Source organism: Sitophilus oryzae, unplaced genomic scaffold, assembly GCF_002938485.1.
Source record: "Sitophilus oryzae breed Bouriz unplaced genomic scaffold, Soryzae_2.0 scaffold_1637_pilon_pilon, whole genome shotgun sequence".
Lineage (NCBI taxonomy): Eukaryota > Metazoa > Arthropoda > Insecta > Coleoptera > Curculionidae > Sitophilus > Sitophilus oryzae.
This window is the reverse complement of record NW_022146322.1, coordinates 509,165-527,669: the sequence shown is the minus strand read 5'-3', so window position 1 is coordinate 527,669 and position 18,505 is coordinate 509,165. Positions and strand designations below refer to the sequence as shown.

The 18,505-nt window shown below is 31.4% G+C and overlaps 1 protein-coding gene across 2 annotated transcripts; it reads left to right on the top strand.

The window, feature by feature from the left end:
- Positions 1-2,274: 2,274 nt before the first annotated feature.
- LOC115880574 (high affinity copper uptake protein 1-like) lies at positions 2,275-16,636 on the top strand. Of its 2 annotated transcripts, none has more exons than XM_030897830.1 (4): positions 2,275-2,440; positions 11,582-11,709; positions 15,777-15,848; positions 16,254-16,636. In XM_030897830.1, exons 1-4 carry the CDS (start codon positions 2,369-2,371, stop codon positions 16,453-16,455), a joined length of 474 nt encoding a protein of 157 aa, XP_030753690.1. In that variant the 5' UTR covers positions 2,275-2,368; the 3' UTR covers positions 16,456-16,636. The 2 variants fall into 2 exon arrangements, with proteins under 2 accessions (XP_030753690.1, XP_030753691.1); XM_030897831.1 differs by lacking the exon at positions 2,275-2,440 and adding an exon at positions 9,755-10,007.
- Positions 16,637-18,505: the final 1,869 nt, after the last annotated feature.

Below are 18,505 nucleotides of genomic sequence, written 5' to 3'. Positions count from 1 at the left end.
TGCTAAAATAAAGTGGTGGCGGAAGGTTAGATCTGTCTTTATTTAAATGTTAATAACTCCGGACTCTCTCCCTCTCTCTGGATGATCAAAATCCAACAAACAGGGCTCGTTTAAAAGAGCGTTTCTTACTCTATATTATACCATAAAAATAATAGTAATAAGGTTTTGAACGTTGACACTAGGGGGCGCTTTCTTACAATTTAACAAACAAATCGCGTTTTTTCAAACAAATTAAATACGATAGTATATGTAATTTTAGCTCATAGTAAAGAGTAGTAAAAGTTAAAAAGTCAGCGAAAACCGCATCTTAATATCTTCTTTCAAACCGAAGATATTAAGCAAAATTATAATAAATACCAAAAAATAAGTCCTTAATTATCTTATTTTTACAACACGGTATCAGTAGCCCTCTTGATTATGCTCATTCTAACAAAAAATAAGATAGAAACACTTAGTTTATTTTAAAATCGACGAAATACCAGAATACCATAATACCAGATGTACTAATATCTAATAAGTAAGATATTAATAAGAATGAACAAGAAACGATGCCTCAGTGAAGTCATGGTAGGCTTTGGGAAAAAGTTGCTTTTGACATAATAGTATAAATGTCAAATTGTTATTAGATCAACATTTTGATAGTCTTAGCAGCGTTTTTTATCTTTTAATTGATTTTTCAAAATGCCTTTATTATTTGAAGTAGTTGAAGTTATTAGCATTTTGAAAAAGCAACCAAAAGATAAAAAAAAACGCTGCTAAGACTATCAAAATGTTGATCTAATAACTGTTGAGGTTTATGTATTACGTCAAAAGCAGCTTTCCAAAGCTACCATGACTTCACTGAATCATCGTTTCTTCTTCACTGTTATTAATATCTTGGTGATAGATATTAATACATCTGGTATGATGGTATTCTGGTATTTCGTCGATTTTAAAATAAACTAACTGTTCTATCTTATTTTTTTGTTAGGATGGGCATAATCAGAGGGCTGTTGATAAAATAAAATAAAAATAATTAAGGGCTTATTTTTTGGTATTTATTATAATTTTACTAATCTCTTCGATTTGAAAGAAGATATCAGGATGCGGTTTTCGCTGACTTTTTAAGCTTTTACTACTCTTTACTATCAGCTAAAATTACATATACTATCGTATTTAATTTTTTTGAAAAACGCGCTTTGTTTGTTAAATTGTAAGAAAGCGCCCCCTAGCGTCTATGTTTAAAACCTTATTATTATTGTTTTTATGCTATAACATAGAGTAAGAAACGCTCTTTTAAACGAGACCTCGTTTGTTGGATTCTGAACATCCAGTCTGGAATTATAAACTTTTAAATAAAGATAGATCTAACCTTCCCCACCACTTTATTTTAACAGATAGGGGAAAATGGTTGTAACAAAAAAAATCCAAAATGTACTGAAGATTATGGAGCTATTATTTATAGCACCCCTTATCTAGGCAAAATTCTGTAAAAATTCTATTTTATTATTTTCCATAGCAACGTGCTCTAAACAGCCGTATTTCAAACTTAAAATTATTATCAAATATTTTCATAGCCAATTATAAATATTTTTCCGTAAATTTAACTCGAAATATTCTTAATGGAGACACCATTAATACTAAAAAAAAAATATTTTTTTTTAAAAAGTATTTTGGTTGTCGAAATCTATAATTTGTCAAAAATATTATTTATTTACCACAACATAGGCGTACTATTTTTTATTTTTAGATAAGAAAAATTAGATAAATGGACAATTAAAAATATCTAACCAATGTGCAATGGGAGGTATTCCATCTGTTAGTATATTAAAATAAATATTATTTAAGCTTAAAAACTGAGAATTAAAAAAGCAGATATTTTATAGCTTTTTATTTTGCAATAAATATTGTTACTTAAGCCAATTAATCCTTAATGAATTATGTTATCAGTTAGTCCTACTTTCTTGAAAGTATACACTGCCCGGCATTCACAAAAATGACAAACATACAAAAAATTATTTTACAGGTAAAAGTTAGGTGAATTCTGGAAATATATTCCATCCCCAATAGTTTTCTGATAGTTTTTGCTGTAATGATTGTTTACAAATATTTATTTCAAAAATTCTATATAGCAGAGGACTTTGTACTGCAAAATTTAACTAGTGAATCTACCAAGGAGGTTATGCACTTATTTGTTATGATTGGCAGTGTATAATTTATATGCTATTTTCTAACTTATCATCGTAAGGTGTTGTGTACGTCAAAAATAGCGGTAAATATACCGAGATAGATAACAAATTCCTACCGACCGTAGTTACTCAGCTGTATGTGACAGTGTTCGGTGAAATTTCAGTACTTATTTTGAATTTTTTATTGGTTAAAATAAAAAATGGCAAGTGTCTTACAACATGATCATGATCATGGAAGTTCGGATGATTCAAGTTCCATGATGGTTATGTCGGTAAGTTATTTAATTAGGAACAGCACATACAAATGCTGTTAAGAATTAATTTTATATATCTATATGTTAATAATTTATTTAAATTTGTTTTATGTTATGGAGCTATTTTCTCATATAGAGGGTCTGGCAATAGTACGTCGGGCATGTGTAATAGTGGGTGGGGAGAATTTTTTTAAATAGAATACCCTGTATATTATTTAATTTTCGTCTTCCTTTCTGATCACTTTACATAATATATAATCCTAATAAGATATTATTAAATATGTTTTGATAGTTTCCGAAATATTAATAAATTAATAAAAAATATATTTTTCAGCCTTTTATATTTACTATATTATTTTATATCATTTATTTACTATAATATTATAAGTATAAGTATAAGTACCGTATGATCGAATAAAAACGGCGTCAGCGATGGCTATGAAATGAAGATCGCTGTCATTTTATATGCAAAATTATATGGGAAATGTCATCGATCGTCATTTCCCAGCCAACTGGACGCCGTCTTTATTTAATCATACGGTATTTACTATAGTTGGTCTGTACTTACTGTGCTGTAAATATTACAACGTATTATTCGAGCATCGGATCTAATATATCAGGGAATTACGGAGAATCCCAGGGGTGCAACTTTGTTCATGTTTCAAAGCGCTAACAAAGTAATTTGTAGCTTGATGCACTATGTTCAGTAGCAACATCGATTCGTAGCGATATTCTGATTTCTCGCTTTGTGGCGACGACAGTCTAGACACGTGTGCAAGAGTGTGATAGTGATACCATATTTCGCAGCATTTGAGCGACAATAGTTTTGCAATGAACATAGTATCGATCTGGTTTCGACATCGCTTCTAATCGATCGGTTGCTAACTTGAACAAAGTTGCACCCATGAATTGCCGAAGCAACACAAACTGACTTTAGTTGTTCTTTTGTTTGTCAAAATTATAAATAAAATATTGTAACGTAGGTTTTGGCGTTTATTATTATATGTTTATAGGAACATGATATATCGTTGAAAATCAATTTTATTAGTCTTTGAAAATTAATTTTATGAGTTTTATCTGATTTTTTAAATAATATTCATAGGGTTGAATTTAAAATAACGGAAAAAATATGCTATAATATTTTTTGCTCTCCCTGTGTATTATCCAATCATTTGATTTAGAGAGATCGAATATATCGAATTTTCTTAACATATAACCCAAATTTCAATTTTTGAAATGTTCAATTGATGGTTTTACCAATGCTTATTCAAGTATAACCACGCGATATAGTAAACCCAAGCCTATATAGATTAGTTTCTTTGCTATAAAGATGTCTCGATAAAGACTTCATATATAAAGCATATTTAAAGAATACTCAAATATTTCCTTTACAGACATGTTCTGTATTTAATCTTTATAGCAACCATATAGCGCTGCCTGTATAGGTACTTATGTTCTCCTATAGAGAATAGATGATTGATATTTATAACGCACATAAAGAATCCCTATATAGTATCGATAACGCATAAATACTGATTCTATACAGTTTTTCGATGACAATATTCACTGTTACGAAAACTTTACTTATCCTTTATTAACTCTAGACAAATTTGTATAGTTATACATAGTAAATATACACTGATCCTTTACAACTTTATGTATTTTATATATCTATAATCAGGGCCGCCGCTAACATGTTAGCCGCCCGTGTGCAACTCAATATTTGCCGCCCCCAAAAAATAGCATATTTTTTTTGACATACCTATATACACTCACCGGCAAAAAAAACCGGCTACTAAAAACTAGTCCCAATTTCACAGTTGGATTTGTCGCGAACCACTCATTAGATTTTGATGATTTTTTTTTAAATTGTAAATTAATTCCTTCTTAACGGATGCTATGTCAGCAATTTTTATTCCAAATTTATTTTGAGCATATACAGGGCACAACAAAAAGACAAAGTTTTTTGCCCAAACTTTGTAACACCCTGTCTACTGCTAAATCAAATCACATTGTAGCCTCATCTTTTGTGAGCATTTTGTTTTTTTAATCACGACATTATCTCTGTTTGTATTAGAGATACGCTGCTTTAAAACAAACGCCTCGAAAAAAGCTTTAAAATCAAATCAAACATCAGAACGTAGACGTAAACTAACTAAAAAAAAGGTAAAGAAATTTTAAGGGACTAATATCTAGTGTCCACTGGCGTGGTGAAATTTCCCGTTTCCATATACCGATTCCAGGCATCCTGGACTGTTGTTCGAAATATATCCAGGGTATCGGAGACATAATGTTGACTTCGGCCATCCTCAATTACAGCCACAATACGAGCAACATCCGTTACCGATAATGGCATTTTTTAATTTGACAACCATTTTTCTCATATTGCAAATACTCATAAATCCGTTTTCGCCTATGTCATGTCGCCTTGATTATTTACACATACTACTTTGTGCCTTTTCCGAGATGAATTCTGAATTTTTCCGAGACGTTCGTTTTAAAACAGCATATCTCCAATACAAAAAGAGATAATATGGTGATTAAAAAAACAAAATGCTCACAAAAGATGAGGCTACAATGTGATTTGATTTAGCAATAGCTACTACCTCTGTTGCACCCTACAGGGTGTTACAAAGTTTAGGCAAAAAACTTCGTCTTCGTCGTATTGCCCTGTATATGCTCAAAATAAATTCGGAATAAAAATTTCTGACTTAACATCCGTTAAGAAGGAATTAATTTACAATTTAAAAGAAAAATCATCAAAATCTAATGAGTGGTTCGCGAGAAATCCAACTTTGAAATTGGGTCTAGTTTTTAGTGGCCGGTTTTTTTTGCCGGTGAGTTTATAATATTATGTTTCTATTACCCGAGACATGTACCAATAATACCCGAAAATAAGTACTTACTCAAATAATTAAAGTTATAATTCAGCAGAGTCAAATCTAGTCTCTAAATTAAAAAAAAATAAATGTCCAATAAAATAAAACACATATAACAAAATAACATAAAAGTTATTAAAATCGAACTTCTCTGGCTTTCGTTTCGGAATTTTTTTGACGATATCTTTAATATCCAATGTCGCACACACCTTATGTTCGATAGATAATAAAGCTATCAGAAAGTCTTTCTTGCGTCATCGAAGATCGATATTAAATACTTTTTAATAATTTTAAATCTTGAACGACTGCTCATCCGTACCTACAGTAACCAGTAGTCCGGTAGAGTTAGGAATATAGATATAATTATGGTTAAATTTGGAAATTTTGAAAGAATCTAATTTTTATTGTTGTCGATCCAATAATATATACTGTGTTTTTTTTAATTGGATTAGGATCGTTGATTTTTTTTCGATCCTAATCCAATTAAAAAAAAACACAGTGTATTCAAGAATTTCACTAGGTTTTTTCTTTGTTAAAATATGGTTGAAAAGCTTTAATTTTTTTCTTCGAATAAATGGTTGCACTCACTGATATCACTCTCTTAGCTGTGTATGTCTCTAAGGGTTCGATGGATTTTCTCACAATTGATTTTGAGTTTCGTCATCGTTTTTAATTTTAGTTATCCCATATATTACATTGAAAATATATGTGTGTTGTTGTAGTAATTGGTACCGTTCTTCAATTGCCATTATGGCGCTATCCACAATTTTAAAGTAAAAATTTACTTTAAATGACAATTCAGGTCACAATATGGATTCATCAGTTCCTTCATACAGAAAATTCCTTTTATTCTTCTAATCCGCTGGGTAGGTAAGCTGGGGAATGCTTCTTAAATGCTCTCTCTCTCTCGACGCATTTCAAAAAAATGATGAAAATGTTCATCAGAACGTGGTGGTTATGAAATAATTTTTAAATTATGTAGTGCATCTAGTGAAGATTTATGTCAAATTTTGAACTCTGAAGAATTTTGCTAACAACATTAATTTTACTTAAAATATCGTGCCATATTACAATAGAGAAAATATAAATTTAAACCCAAAAATTATATATTTTAGTGATTTTGCTAACGTTCCGGTGTTCATATCCCTTATGATGTCATTTTTCAATGAAAATTTCCTGATATTTTTATCTCTGGGAAAGTTAAAGTTTTTAATTTGCGTTGGAAAATTTTCAATAAAAAATTGAACTTCATTTAGATTAAATTTCGCAGGACATATTCCGGGATTGTTCGAAACCGAGATAGGCTGGAACTTTCTACATTGCAAGCCGGAACCGCCGGATTAACTAGGTTGATTATGGTTTCAGCATCACTATTGGCACTATTGCTATCACTGTCATTTGACCTTTCATTATGTATGTCACTAGCTGCAGCAGAAGTAATTTGCTCTGAAATAGAATCTTCTTTAGAAAGAACTTTTTGTGAAGTAGAAGATCTTAAATTTTTGTCCGACTTTTGTTTTTCTCTGCTTGTAATCAAAAATGATTCTGAGATCATAAAATATTTAATAAGAATTTTATTATGGAAAATAGAATCATATTTTTGTGTTATTTGTATTTAAGAAAAAAAATCAATGGTGCCTGTTTTGGCCGCCTCTATTTTTGGCCGCCCGTGTGCACCGCACACTTTGCACACATGGTAGCGGCGGCCCTGTCTATAATGATATTCCGCTGGTGCATCATTTCTGCGGTTAGAGAAATGTTCGCAACCAAACCAAAAACTGTCCCGTCTGTCCATAACAGAAGACGGTCGATATGTCGAACACCTGTAGCAAAATCTCATGTCTTGGTTTGCTATTTATTTTTATTGTTATTAGATATAGTTTAAATGTGTTGATGTTGGTTAAATATATTTTAAATTGTTATAAAATTCTGCATATCTCATAGCAAATATTATTTTCGTTTTAATTGATGCTCACAGCTAGAATTTTTTTGCATTACAGCTGGTGCCGTTCAAAGCCTACTTATTTAAAGGGGGCGAATTTTTATATACTCTATATCTCGAAGAGGAATCGAGCAAAATATCAAGTGTGTTATATTTTTGGAAAGGTAATTTTAAATTCTTTTCAATAAATTCAAAATATACAGGGTGTACCTTATAAAAAATCAAATTTTCTGTTGATAATTTTTAAATTATTAATTTTAAAAAAGTTATACTTAAACCATTAAATTCTACGTAAAAAGGTGTTTTGGAAATGATTTCATAAAAATACAAAATTTTCCATAGCAAAAAAGTTACAAAGTTGACAAAAATTGAGCTCCAGACACCGATATTAGTTTTTGTCTATCTCCTATAGAAATGGGTGTTTCCATTTAAAAGCGTCGAATTTGACCCACCCTGTACACGAATTTGTAAGTAAAAATATAATAAAAGAGTAATCAAATTTTCAGTAATTTTACTTAAATCGCCCTAATATAAATCTCATCTAACCTATAGGTTTGATAGGCGTCCTTTACAAAATATGTATTAAAATATATCTAGAAAATTTTTCTTAGTGTTACCTGAAGTTTTTTTAGTATAACAGAAACATTATGTGTTATGAAAGTAGTTTCCAAAACTGTAATAATATACCGGGTGTTCTGTTTAAAATAAGAACCATGCTACCACTTTCCAATGATGTGGCAATATTGTAACGCTGAAAATATTTTAGATGGATGGAGCGGTGACTTGTATGTAAAATTCCAAATTTTTAAAAAAATTCTATCACCGGTTTTCCAGGAACGTCTAACGTACGTCCCAGAAATAAGTGCAGATATTTTAAAGGGTGGTAGATCTGATCAAAAGAAACATCTTTCTCTTTACCATTTTTAAAATAAATTAAAAATAACCGAGTTATTTAACTTTGACAATTAAAAAAATAAAGAATGTCAACATTTTGAGAACCGCTGGCGATAATCATAATATATGCTATAATTAGCAAAATATGAAATCCCTGGAATGAGTTGTTGTGTGTCGTTCGTATACGGTTTATTTGTCTGATTTTGTCGATGTTCCGAATAATGAATTCCGATAAACATGTTGGTATTTTCTTTTATGCGATTTCAGTATGAATAATGTGGTAAATTATTTTATTAAATTTAGTTCTAAATCAAGTGATTTTGCAATATAATTATTTATTATTCAAGATTTTTCGTAAACCACTAATTTAACACAGTAATACGAAGAATAATTTTACACAGTTTGGTTCTAATTGAAAGGGTAAGAACAAACGAAATATTGAAAAGAATGTTTTTAGCCGACCATACCAACATTCAAAAGATCGGCAAAAAAAATGTTTTTTTAATTTCACTCCAAATGAGTTATTTGGGTCATAAATGACCTAAATACAAAATATTTTCATGGTGTCTGTCCGTCTGTCCGTCTGTAACACGATAACTCAAAAACCGCTAAACCGATTTTAAACAAATTTGACACAAAAATACTGTGGCACCCGAGAATCTGGCCATTAGTTTTTGGTGGGGGTGGGGGGTTGGTAGGGGGGTATGGGAGGAGGCTAAACATTTTTAAAAATCGTAACTCCAAAATTGCAGTAGCTAGCAAAACGCGGTTTTCAATTTAAGATTAAGAATAATATTTGCAACAAAATTTGTAATAACATCAAAATCAGTCAAAGTCGCAGTTTTTGAGATATTCCGTGTTTCGGTAGTCTGTTTTTGAGAAAATCCGTGTCGAGAACTCCAAACTACCATCGGACGCGACCCCAGGTGGCGGATAGGGGAATTAACCGCGGACCAAAATTGGAAAAAATCCTTTACTTTGAAACTAAACGAATTGCCTACCAACTTTATATTAACATGGGTGGCTATACGTGCCTCCCGACGCCATTTTTTTATTGGAACTACTTCGTCATATGGCAATGTAGTTATTTTTTAAGTACATTTAGTTAAAAATAAATATAAAAATGTGGTATGCGTAAAAATAATTAATGTGGTTTGTTTCTAGAATTGTTAGTCATAAACACTGATATGATTAGAATTAATACTCGTAATGTTTTGTGTACAAATTTAAAATTAAATAAATAAATGCCTTTATTGTCAAAATATTTTTCAATTTGTAGACAAAGGTAAACTAACAAACAAAGTAAAAAAACAAGGTACACAAACAAACAAACAAAAGATAATACAAAACATTATACAAATAATATTGTCAGTCTTATTGTTAAAATAAACATTTATAAATGTTTATAATGTCAAAGAACAAAAAATAAAAATAATATTCAAATATACTACCAGTTAAAATATCTGCACTTATTTCTGGGACACCCTATATAAGAGTACATGAGATTCCTTATGTATTTAATTGTTGAAAAATTTTAAAATAATTAATAGTATTTTTTTCAATATTTTTTAATATTAAAAATTCGAGAGGTTGTTCATATCTATTTTAAACTCACTCATGAACAGCAAGTAGTAAGTAGCAGATTACTCTTATCAAATTATTTACGTATTTAGGTAACTATGTCTTATTGATAACGACACCAAAAAGTTTTACTCATCTGAGATTTATGAGTATTTCAAAAGCAAGTGACTAAGTATTTAAGATTTATTGTTCCCTTTCTATTGAATTTAAATATAAAAAAGTCAGTGCTCATAAAATGGATATGGATATGGATATGGATATGAATATGACTATGACTATGGCTATGACTGTAAGTATAGAAAGCTTAAGACGGCAATAAAACAAGCATTTTACTTTGTTTATACCTGAGATGTTAATTACAAACCTTAATTTGTGAAATATTTTTCTACTATATTAATTACCTAAGAGTATTAGATTCGTTTTTTTTTCTTGGCAGTATCTAGTATCTACTAAATTTTGCAGCCTTTGATTAATAATGTTATGAATTTCCACGGACTCTACATTGTTGACAATTTGAATTGAGCTATGACGTGATACGTGACTATTTACAAATAATACTTGTTCATTTTTTAATTCTAATTTGATCTTTTCTTTATTTATGTCTGGATTTTTTATATTCTATAAGTGTGTTTTTCTTTTGAATTCAATAAGGAAATAATATACAAAGTAATCTACAACCATTTTAAAAAACGAAGAAAAATTGTTTTATATTTTAGAAAGTTTGACATAGAATTTTGAACACTCTGTTTGGTTTATATTTGTGGCAAAATAAGTACAGACCCACTACAGTAAATACCTAATATAGTTTTGATTTCAAGACATTTCTTGTATTTTTAATATTTTTTTTTAAATATTTTTTTTAAATATTTTTTTTATATTTATTTATTATTATCTTTTATTTTTTTTATTTATCAAAACATATTTAATAATATAGGATTATGTAAAGTGATCAAAAAGGAAGCCAAAAATGCAATAATATACAGGGTGTTTCATTTAAAAAAATTCATCCCGACCCACTCACACTTTTTAAAAAATTGTCCTAATACATAGTTTAGGTTTGCACTTAAACAAAATTCCTGTAATATAACCAGTATAACCACATAATAATGTAATATAATACCAGGAATGTCCGCAAAACCGTTCAAAATTTTGCCATACTTTAAATACAAAAAAAAAATCATTTTTTCATTCTCCATCTAATCTGCATATATAAAATGCTAATGTTTATCTGTGTCGTCTCTATTGAAGTAACGACTTGCTCTAGAAAGTTGCTTTTTTTACTAAGAGATAGCTAATTGGTTTTTCTAAAAACTGTCGTCGCCGGATTTTTTGTTTTTCATTTAATTAAAAAAAAAAATAAAAAGTATTTCTTTCCTGACGTCGATGTCGTGGCGGATGCGCCAGGCTTCAACTAGTAAAGAAATAATATACTAGGTGTTATCTAAAACCATTTTAAAAAACGAAGAAAAATTGTTTTATATTTTAGAAAGTTTGACATAGAATTTTGAACACCCTGTATGGTTTAATATCACGATATTTATAGCAAAGTAAGTCCAGACCCATTAAAGTAAATACCTAATTTAGTTTTAATTTCAGGACATTTCTTGTATTTTTAATATTTTTTTCATAATTTTTCATATTTATTTATTAATATCTTTGAAACTACATTGAAACATTTTTGTTTAATTGAAAACATATTTAATAATATCTGTCATTTTATACGTAAAAGTATAATGGTAAATGTCATCGACAGTCATTTCCAGGCCAACTGGACGCTGTTTTTTTTCGATCATCGATTTAAAACACTAGAATTTCTCATGCCATGCCGTTTTCCTAATTTATTATGCTACTTATTGTTTTTAGTTTGAATTCTCAAAATCCGCCACTGTTTTGTTCAAGTTTTGGAAATTCAGCACAATTGGAGGATTGATTGGATCTATGGTAGGCATATTCATATTGGCTTTTGCATATGAAGCTCTAAAATTTTATAGGTAATTAAAAAAATTCTTGTGAACGTCAACATTCCATTAAGAACCAACATGCATTATTGAAATGTTATTGAAAGTTGTTAAAATAGATCTAAAGGGATATAATCAAAAATGAACTTCTCTAAGTGATTATCATTGATTTTATTTTGGTTTAAATGGTTTCTTTAAACAACGCTAAAGTATACAGGGTGTCCCATTTTGATTGAAATCATACGTTATTAGTAAAGATAGAAGGATGCGGTTTGCACAAACCTGTCCTACTTTTTTGTCAAACGAAAGATGCTTATACAAAGTTTTCATAGCCCTCTTATTTCCTGAGCTACAGGGTCTTCTCGAAAATTTTGCAATTTGGGACAGCCCCCGTATCTCCGTTATTATGGATCATATCGAGAAGGTGAAAACTGATTCTTGTAGAAATTTTTACGATGAATACAGTGGCGTAGTCTGTTTATCTACGAAAAAATATTTTTGAAAATATGATCATTAAAGTTATGTTTTTTCAAATAAACACCCTGTATATTTATAAATTATATGATCCCCCCACCCCCCGTCTTGCTATATGAGCTTCCCAAAAATATATATCACTCTATATTTATTTTCACCTCGATTTTCACTAATTACTGCAATATTTAAACTATAACATTTTCTTAATCTAGCCGTGATAACTAACAAAAATGAAAAATGGTATTTACTAAAATAGTCATACACATATTAACATTTTATTTGGGATTGATATATTTTACTTTTGTACTGTTACCACTGAATCTGTGAATCTTTTTTTATGAATGGAATGAACTTTTTTTGGTTGAATAACGAGATGGGTTTGCAAATATATAAAAGCTTGCATTATTAGTTTGCATTATTAAAGCATTTTCCAGGTGTTCGACATTATTGTAGTTGCCAGGATACATTTCATATTTCAAAAATCCCCAAAATCAGAAATCGAGGACGGACAAATCCGGGAATCAGGGAGGCCACCATATGGTGTATGAGAGTGTCATATCATGGATCACTGAGCGATCCCTTCCTAACAAACACAGGCGCGCACAGGCGTTAGGCAGGGATATGTCTTAGCGCCTCTTCTATTCAATATATTCATAGCAGCGCTCTCTATTATAGTGGACAACAAACTGCAGGAGGGAGGTATTACAGATACGACGGCGGTCTGTTCAACATAAAAAGACTCAGGGCAAAAACACGTACAAAATTCATCACAGAACTTCAATACGCTGATGACTGTGCTCTAGTTGCAAATACGTGATAATAGTTGCAAAATAGCAATTGCAAGCAATGTTGAACACATATACATGGGCATATGAGGTCTTGGGACTTAAGCTGAACATCAATAAAACTAAAATAATGTGCTCTCCCCCCGAGGATCACAACAATGCTATAAAGATCGGAGAAGAACTATTGGAATATGTAGCGGAATTCAATTACATCGGCAGTTTGATTTAGGAAAGGGGAAAGGGCCAATATCGACTCTGAAATTCAGCACAAGATTAGCAGCGCCTCAAGAGCATTCTGGAAATTAAAAGACAAAGTTTTCTACAATCATGACTTAAGCACAAAAACGAAACTTGCGGTGTACCGAGCAATAATAATTCCCACCATGTTATATGGAAGCGAAACCTGGGTGCCGTACCGCCGACATATGAACGCATTAAACAAGTTGCAACACAGACATCTTAGACAAATCAAATGGTTCCATCATGTCTCAAACGTATCGGTCCTTGAAAAAGCTAACTGCGAGAGTATTGAAGTCATAATTACAAAGTCCAGCTTAAGATGGGCTGGTCACGTATGCAGAATGCAAGAAAACCACATACCAAAATCTCTGCTTTACGGTGAGCTTGAGTGACGATAAGAGGAGGGCCGGGTGGACAACTCAAAAGATACAAGGATATTTTTCACAAAAACTTAAAGGGGATTAACAAGCAGAAGCAGAATGAGTGGGAAGAAGCAGCTCACAATAGAACGGAATGGAGAAGAGTTGTAAACTCAGTTAACAGTGACAACCAAAAAGTGAGGAGGTAACAGAGTAATGAGGTTTTTGAATGTCCGGAGTGCGGTAGACACGATAGATAACATCACGTATCGGGCTTTTCAGTCACAGAAAAGCTCATGAAAGAAAACGCCCTGCGTGACCATCTTCTGATGCGTGTCGAATACTCGTCAGCTAGCAATGGCAGTATGTATGTATTGGTTCCAATTCATTGATTTGAGAAATAATAATTTAACAAAATTCTAATATTTTCAAAGTTGCGAGGGGAAGCCCCTTCTTACTAAAATTATGTTTCGCGTAAATTAGTTGAAGGAATATCTAAAAGTTCCATTACGATAGCTTCCAAGATTTACAAATAGCGGTAGAGAGTTAAGCTGTCATAATTTATAAAGAATTTATTAATGGCTCCCAAAATAAAACAATAGACAGATAGCAGTATACTTTTAATAATTCTTTTGTTTCTTTTATTATCAATCATGGCCTACTAATAAATATGATCTTTAATATCTTTTTTATATAATATATAAATATAGAGTGATATATATTTTTGAGAAGCTTATAGCAAGCCAGATCATATAATTTATAAATATACTAGCGTGTACCAACGACTTCGTTCGCGTCGAATTAATCATTTTTAATGGTGATGATAAAGCAAAGCAAGAATTTCCATTAACATACAAACTGGATAAAATTTTCTCACATTTATGTCAGCATGAGAAAAAACAATATGGCGATATTATTATATAATTTGGTAATATTTGAGAGGTAGTTTCATTTTGTTGAATTTGACTTTCGAAAAATCCGTTTGCCAAAAATAAGCTTTTTACGTCAAGCAGTTTAAGCAGAATCGTGGTTAAGAAATTACCTATTAACTTTTTGGAACACCCTGTCTGATTTTTTAAAAAATTTCAAAATACGTAAAAAAACCAAATGAATTATGCTTATCCAAGCGTTTTCCCGAAAGGCTAACCGTCTTTTAAATAACAAATATTGTAATATTTGAGGGGCGTTTTCACCCTCTTGGAATTTGAGATTCGAGAAACCCCTCCTTATCGAACCTCTACACCCCACAGTCAATCCGTTTACCAAAAATCAGCTTTAAACGTCAAGCAGTTTAAGCAGAATCGTGATTACTCAATGGTCATATTTTATGAAACACCCTGTGTAAATTTATAAAAAATCTTAAAATATGTAACAACAAAATAAAATATACGTGTTTAAGAGTTTCTCCGAAAAACTCACAGGTTTTTAAATAAAAAATATTTTAATATTTGAGGGATAGTTTCACCCCTTTGAATTCGAGTTTTGAAAAATCCCTTCTTATCGAACCTCTACACCCTAAAGTCAATCTGTTTTCCAAAAATCAGCTTTTTACGTCAAGCGCTTTAAGCCAATTAATCAATGACCAGATTTTTCGAAACACCCTGTATACATTTTTAAGAAATCTTAAAATATGTAAAAAAACAAAATAAAATATCCGTGTTTAAGCGTTTTTTCGGAAACTTGACCGTTTTTTAAATAAAAAATATTGTAATATTGGTGGTTTCACCCTCTTGGAACTGGTATTTCGAAAAATCCCTTCTTATCGAACCTCTACACCCTAGAATCAACCTGTATGCCAAAATTGAGCTTCTTACGTTGAATGGTTTGTGCAGGATCGTGATTAATCAGTATGTCAGTCACTTAAGGATTTTATATATTAGTATAGGTTCCATTTAAGAAAACATAATTTTAGTTCATATCTTTAAAAATATTATTTTCGTAAAATAACAGACTACGCCACTGTTACAAGTTCTACAATAAACAATTTTCAAGACCTTTTTTCAAGACTTTTTTTTTCAAAAACATTTTTCCTTCACGAACATCTTTTCAAAAAGACACTGTAGCTCAGAAACGAAGAGGGCTATGAAAATTTTGTTTACGGCATCTTCCGTTTGACAAAAAAGTGGGACAGGTTTGTGCAAACCGCACCCTTCTATCTTCACGAATGACGGAGAAACCGTATGATTTCAACTAAAATGGGACACCCTGTACTTCTCTATATGATCTTGATCTGGTATTTTAGGGGATATCTTAAAGATAGAGCAATAAGCATCAGACAAGGTAACAAGGGAGCTGGAGATGCTAGATTCACACAGTAAGTATATCTAGTTTTGAATGGCATATCATATTTATTTCTAGTTATACATATACAGGGTGGTATATTAATATTTTTTTATACTGGAAGTAAACAAGCGCTTTGAAATTTTGAAAATTTGGAAAATAATCAGAACTTTTGGGAAGAAAATAGTGAACATTTTTGGCTTTCTCCTTTAAAACGAAATAAGTTTTGTAAATATTTAACGGAAATCTAGAGCATTGCGGGATTTTTCATTATAAACAGAAACTCAGTGATATAATTTAGTTCACAATTATAATTACGAACATTTAGATGACACTAAATATATTATAATTAATAATAGATAAAATAAAAACTTAAGGTATAAAGACACAAAGACGTCATAATAATATAGGACCAATTAATAAATACATATTATTTCAGAGTATCTATTATGAGCAAATCCCACCTCATTCAAACATTGCTACAAGCCGTCCAGGTGATCGTCAGTTATTTCCTGATGTTAATTTTTATGACATACAATGCATGGCTGGCTCTGGCTGTTGTTTTTGGACTCGTAGCAGGATATTTTGTTTTTGGATGGAACTCTGCAACGAATAATGTCAATGATGATCATTGTTCATAGAGTTGATAGAAGTTAATATTGGATTGTGATGGATTGATATAAAATTCTATTTTTTAAAAACAATAATTGTATGTACATAAATAAAAACTTTAAGCATCTGATATCACTAGGAAATAAGTCTGAAATTTGATAAACTGTATTATTTGTAATAAAATGTAAATAAATGAAATATTTTTCATAATTGTACTCAACAACAAACAACAAACAACGCTTTATTGTACAAAAAGCCAAAACAGCTTCATCGACATAGCACTCACAAACAACAAAATCACAAAAAAAATACAAACAACAAAAAATACACAATACAAATAATACAATTCAAAAAAGTTTAAGTCTTTAAAATTACAAAAAGAATATACATGGACAATTTTTGATTCAATGATAATGTGTCACTCAGTTGAGTATAAAGTGACAGATTTGATTCACAACTCCAATTGTTATAATAGCGCTTAACAAATATTTTTTTTCTAAATACAGTATAACTTCGGCAATCCGTACACCTCGTAAACCGTACACTCCAGTCAATCGGACACCCGCTACAGTTCGGACATTTTCAGATTTTTACCTTCTGTAATTCGGACACTGCTAAAAAGCATGACAAATTACAACGGCTAAATGCGAAAAAGTATACTAGTATGTATACATATGTAAAGAAATATTTTTATACATGCAGCGGCTTGTCCAGTCGAGTCGTACGTAGTATTTATTTGGCGCCGAGTGTTAGACCACGTAAAAAATGACTCCAACGAAACGCGTCCATTGCTCTGCTACTATTAAAGAGAAGTGTAAAATTCTTGACAGTTTAGATGCAGGTGGTAGTGTTCGGCATGTTGCGAAACTTTTCAAGATACCAAAATCAACAGTATCCGATATAAAGAAGAACAGAGTGAAGATTCGAAATTTTGTTGCGAGGTCGTACACTGATATAGGTAAGTTTTATGAATAAATGCTGGGTTTTGAGTTTGCACTAAAGATATGTAATGTTTTTAGACCAGAGAAAAGTTATGAAAAAGCCCGAGAATCCTGATGTGGAAGAGGCGTTATACACTTGGTTTCTACAGCAACGTAAAAATCACATTCCTGTCTCTAAGTCCTGAAGTCTTGCGCACAAAAGCCAGATTTTTTTATGAGCGCATCACTGGAAAGACCAACTTTCAAGCTAGTTCAGGATGGCTTGACAAATTTAAGGCAAGACGCGGCATTCGTTTTTTAAAAGTATGCGGAGAGCGTGTTTCAAGTGACGCTGAAGCAGTTGCTCCTTTCCAACTTAAACTGCAAGCCCTGATTGAGAAAATGCAATTAACTAAAGAGCAAGTCTACAATGCGAATGAATCCGCACTTTTTTGGAGGGTTTTGCCAAACACAACGTGGGTGCATAAAGATGAGAAATCGGCACCAGGGAGGAAAGTTTCAAAAGACCGTGTAACCTTTATGCCATGCTCAAATGCATCAGGCACACATAAGTTGCCGTTACTTGTGTTAGGTAAATCTAAGAACCCCCGAGTTTTCAAAAATGCACAGTTGCCTGTGAAATACGAGGCTAGTACCAAAGGATGGATGACCCGAAACATATTCTCTGAGTGGTTTAAAACAATCTTTGTTCCTGAAGTGAAACAATATCTGAGTAACGCCAATAAGCCATGCAGGGCACTGCTTCTTGTTGACAATGCGCCTTCACACCCACCCGAAGAAGAGCTCAATACGAATCAAATTTCATAGTGGTATTTTTGCCTCCTAATTGTACTGCATTAGTTCAGCCAATGGATCAGAACTTGATACAAAATATCAAGGTTTCTTATAGAAGGCAATTGCTGACCCACATTATATCACAAGAAAACAAAGACACAATGCAACTCCTGAAGAAATTTAGTCTTCTGGATGCAGTGAATACTCTCGACTCTGCTTGGAAGTCCATAACCGAAAAGAATATTCAAAAAAGCTGGGATGGAATATGGCCTCAATTGGTGTCAGATGAAGAAGATGATATTTTGCTGGCCGATCTAAGAAAAAGCCTACTTGAAGAAGCTGCGAAACTCAACGACTTGAAAAA

Coding starts and splice junctions, on each gene's coding strand:
- LOC115880574 (XM_030897830.1), top strand. CDS start 2,369: ATGGCAAGTGTCTTACAACATGATCATGATCATGGAAGTTCGGATGAT. Junction 2,441..11,581: donor GTTCCATGATGGTTATGTCG/GTAAGTTATTTA, acceptor TATTGTTTTTAG/TTTGAATTCTCAAAATCCGC. Junction 15,849..16,253: donor GGAGATGCTAGATTCACACA/GTAAGTATATCT, acceptor ATATTATTTCAG/AGTATCTATTATGAGCAAAT.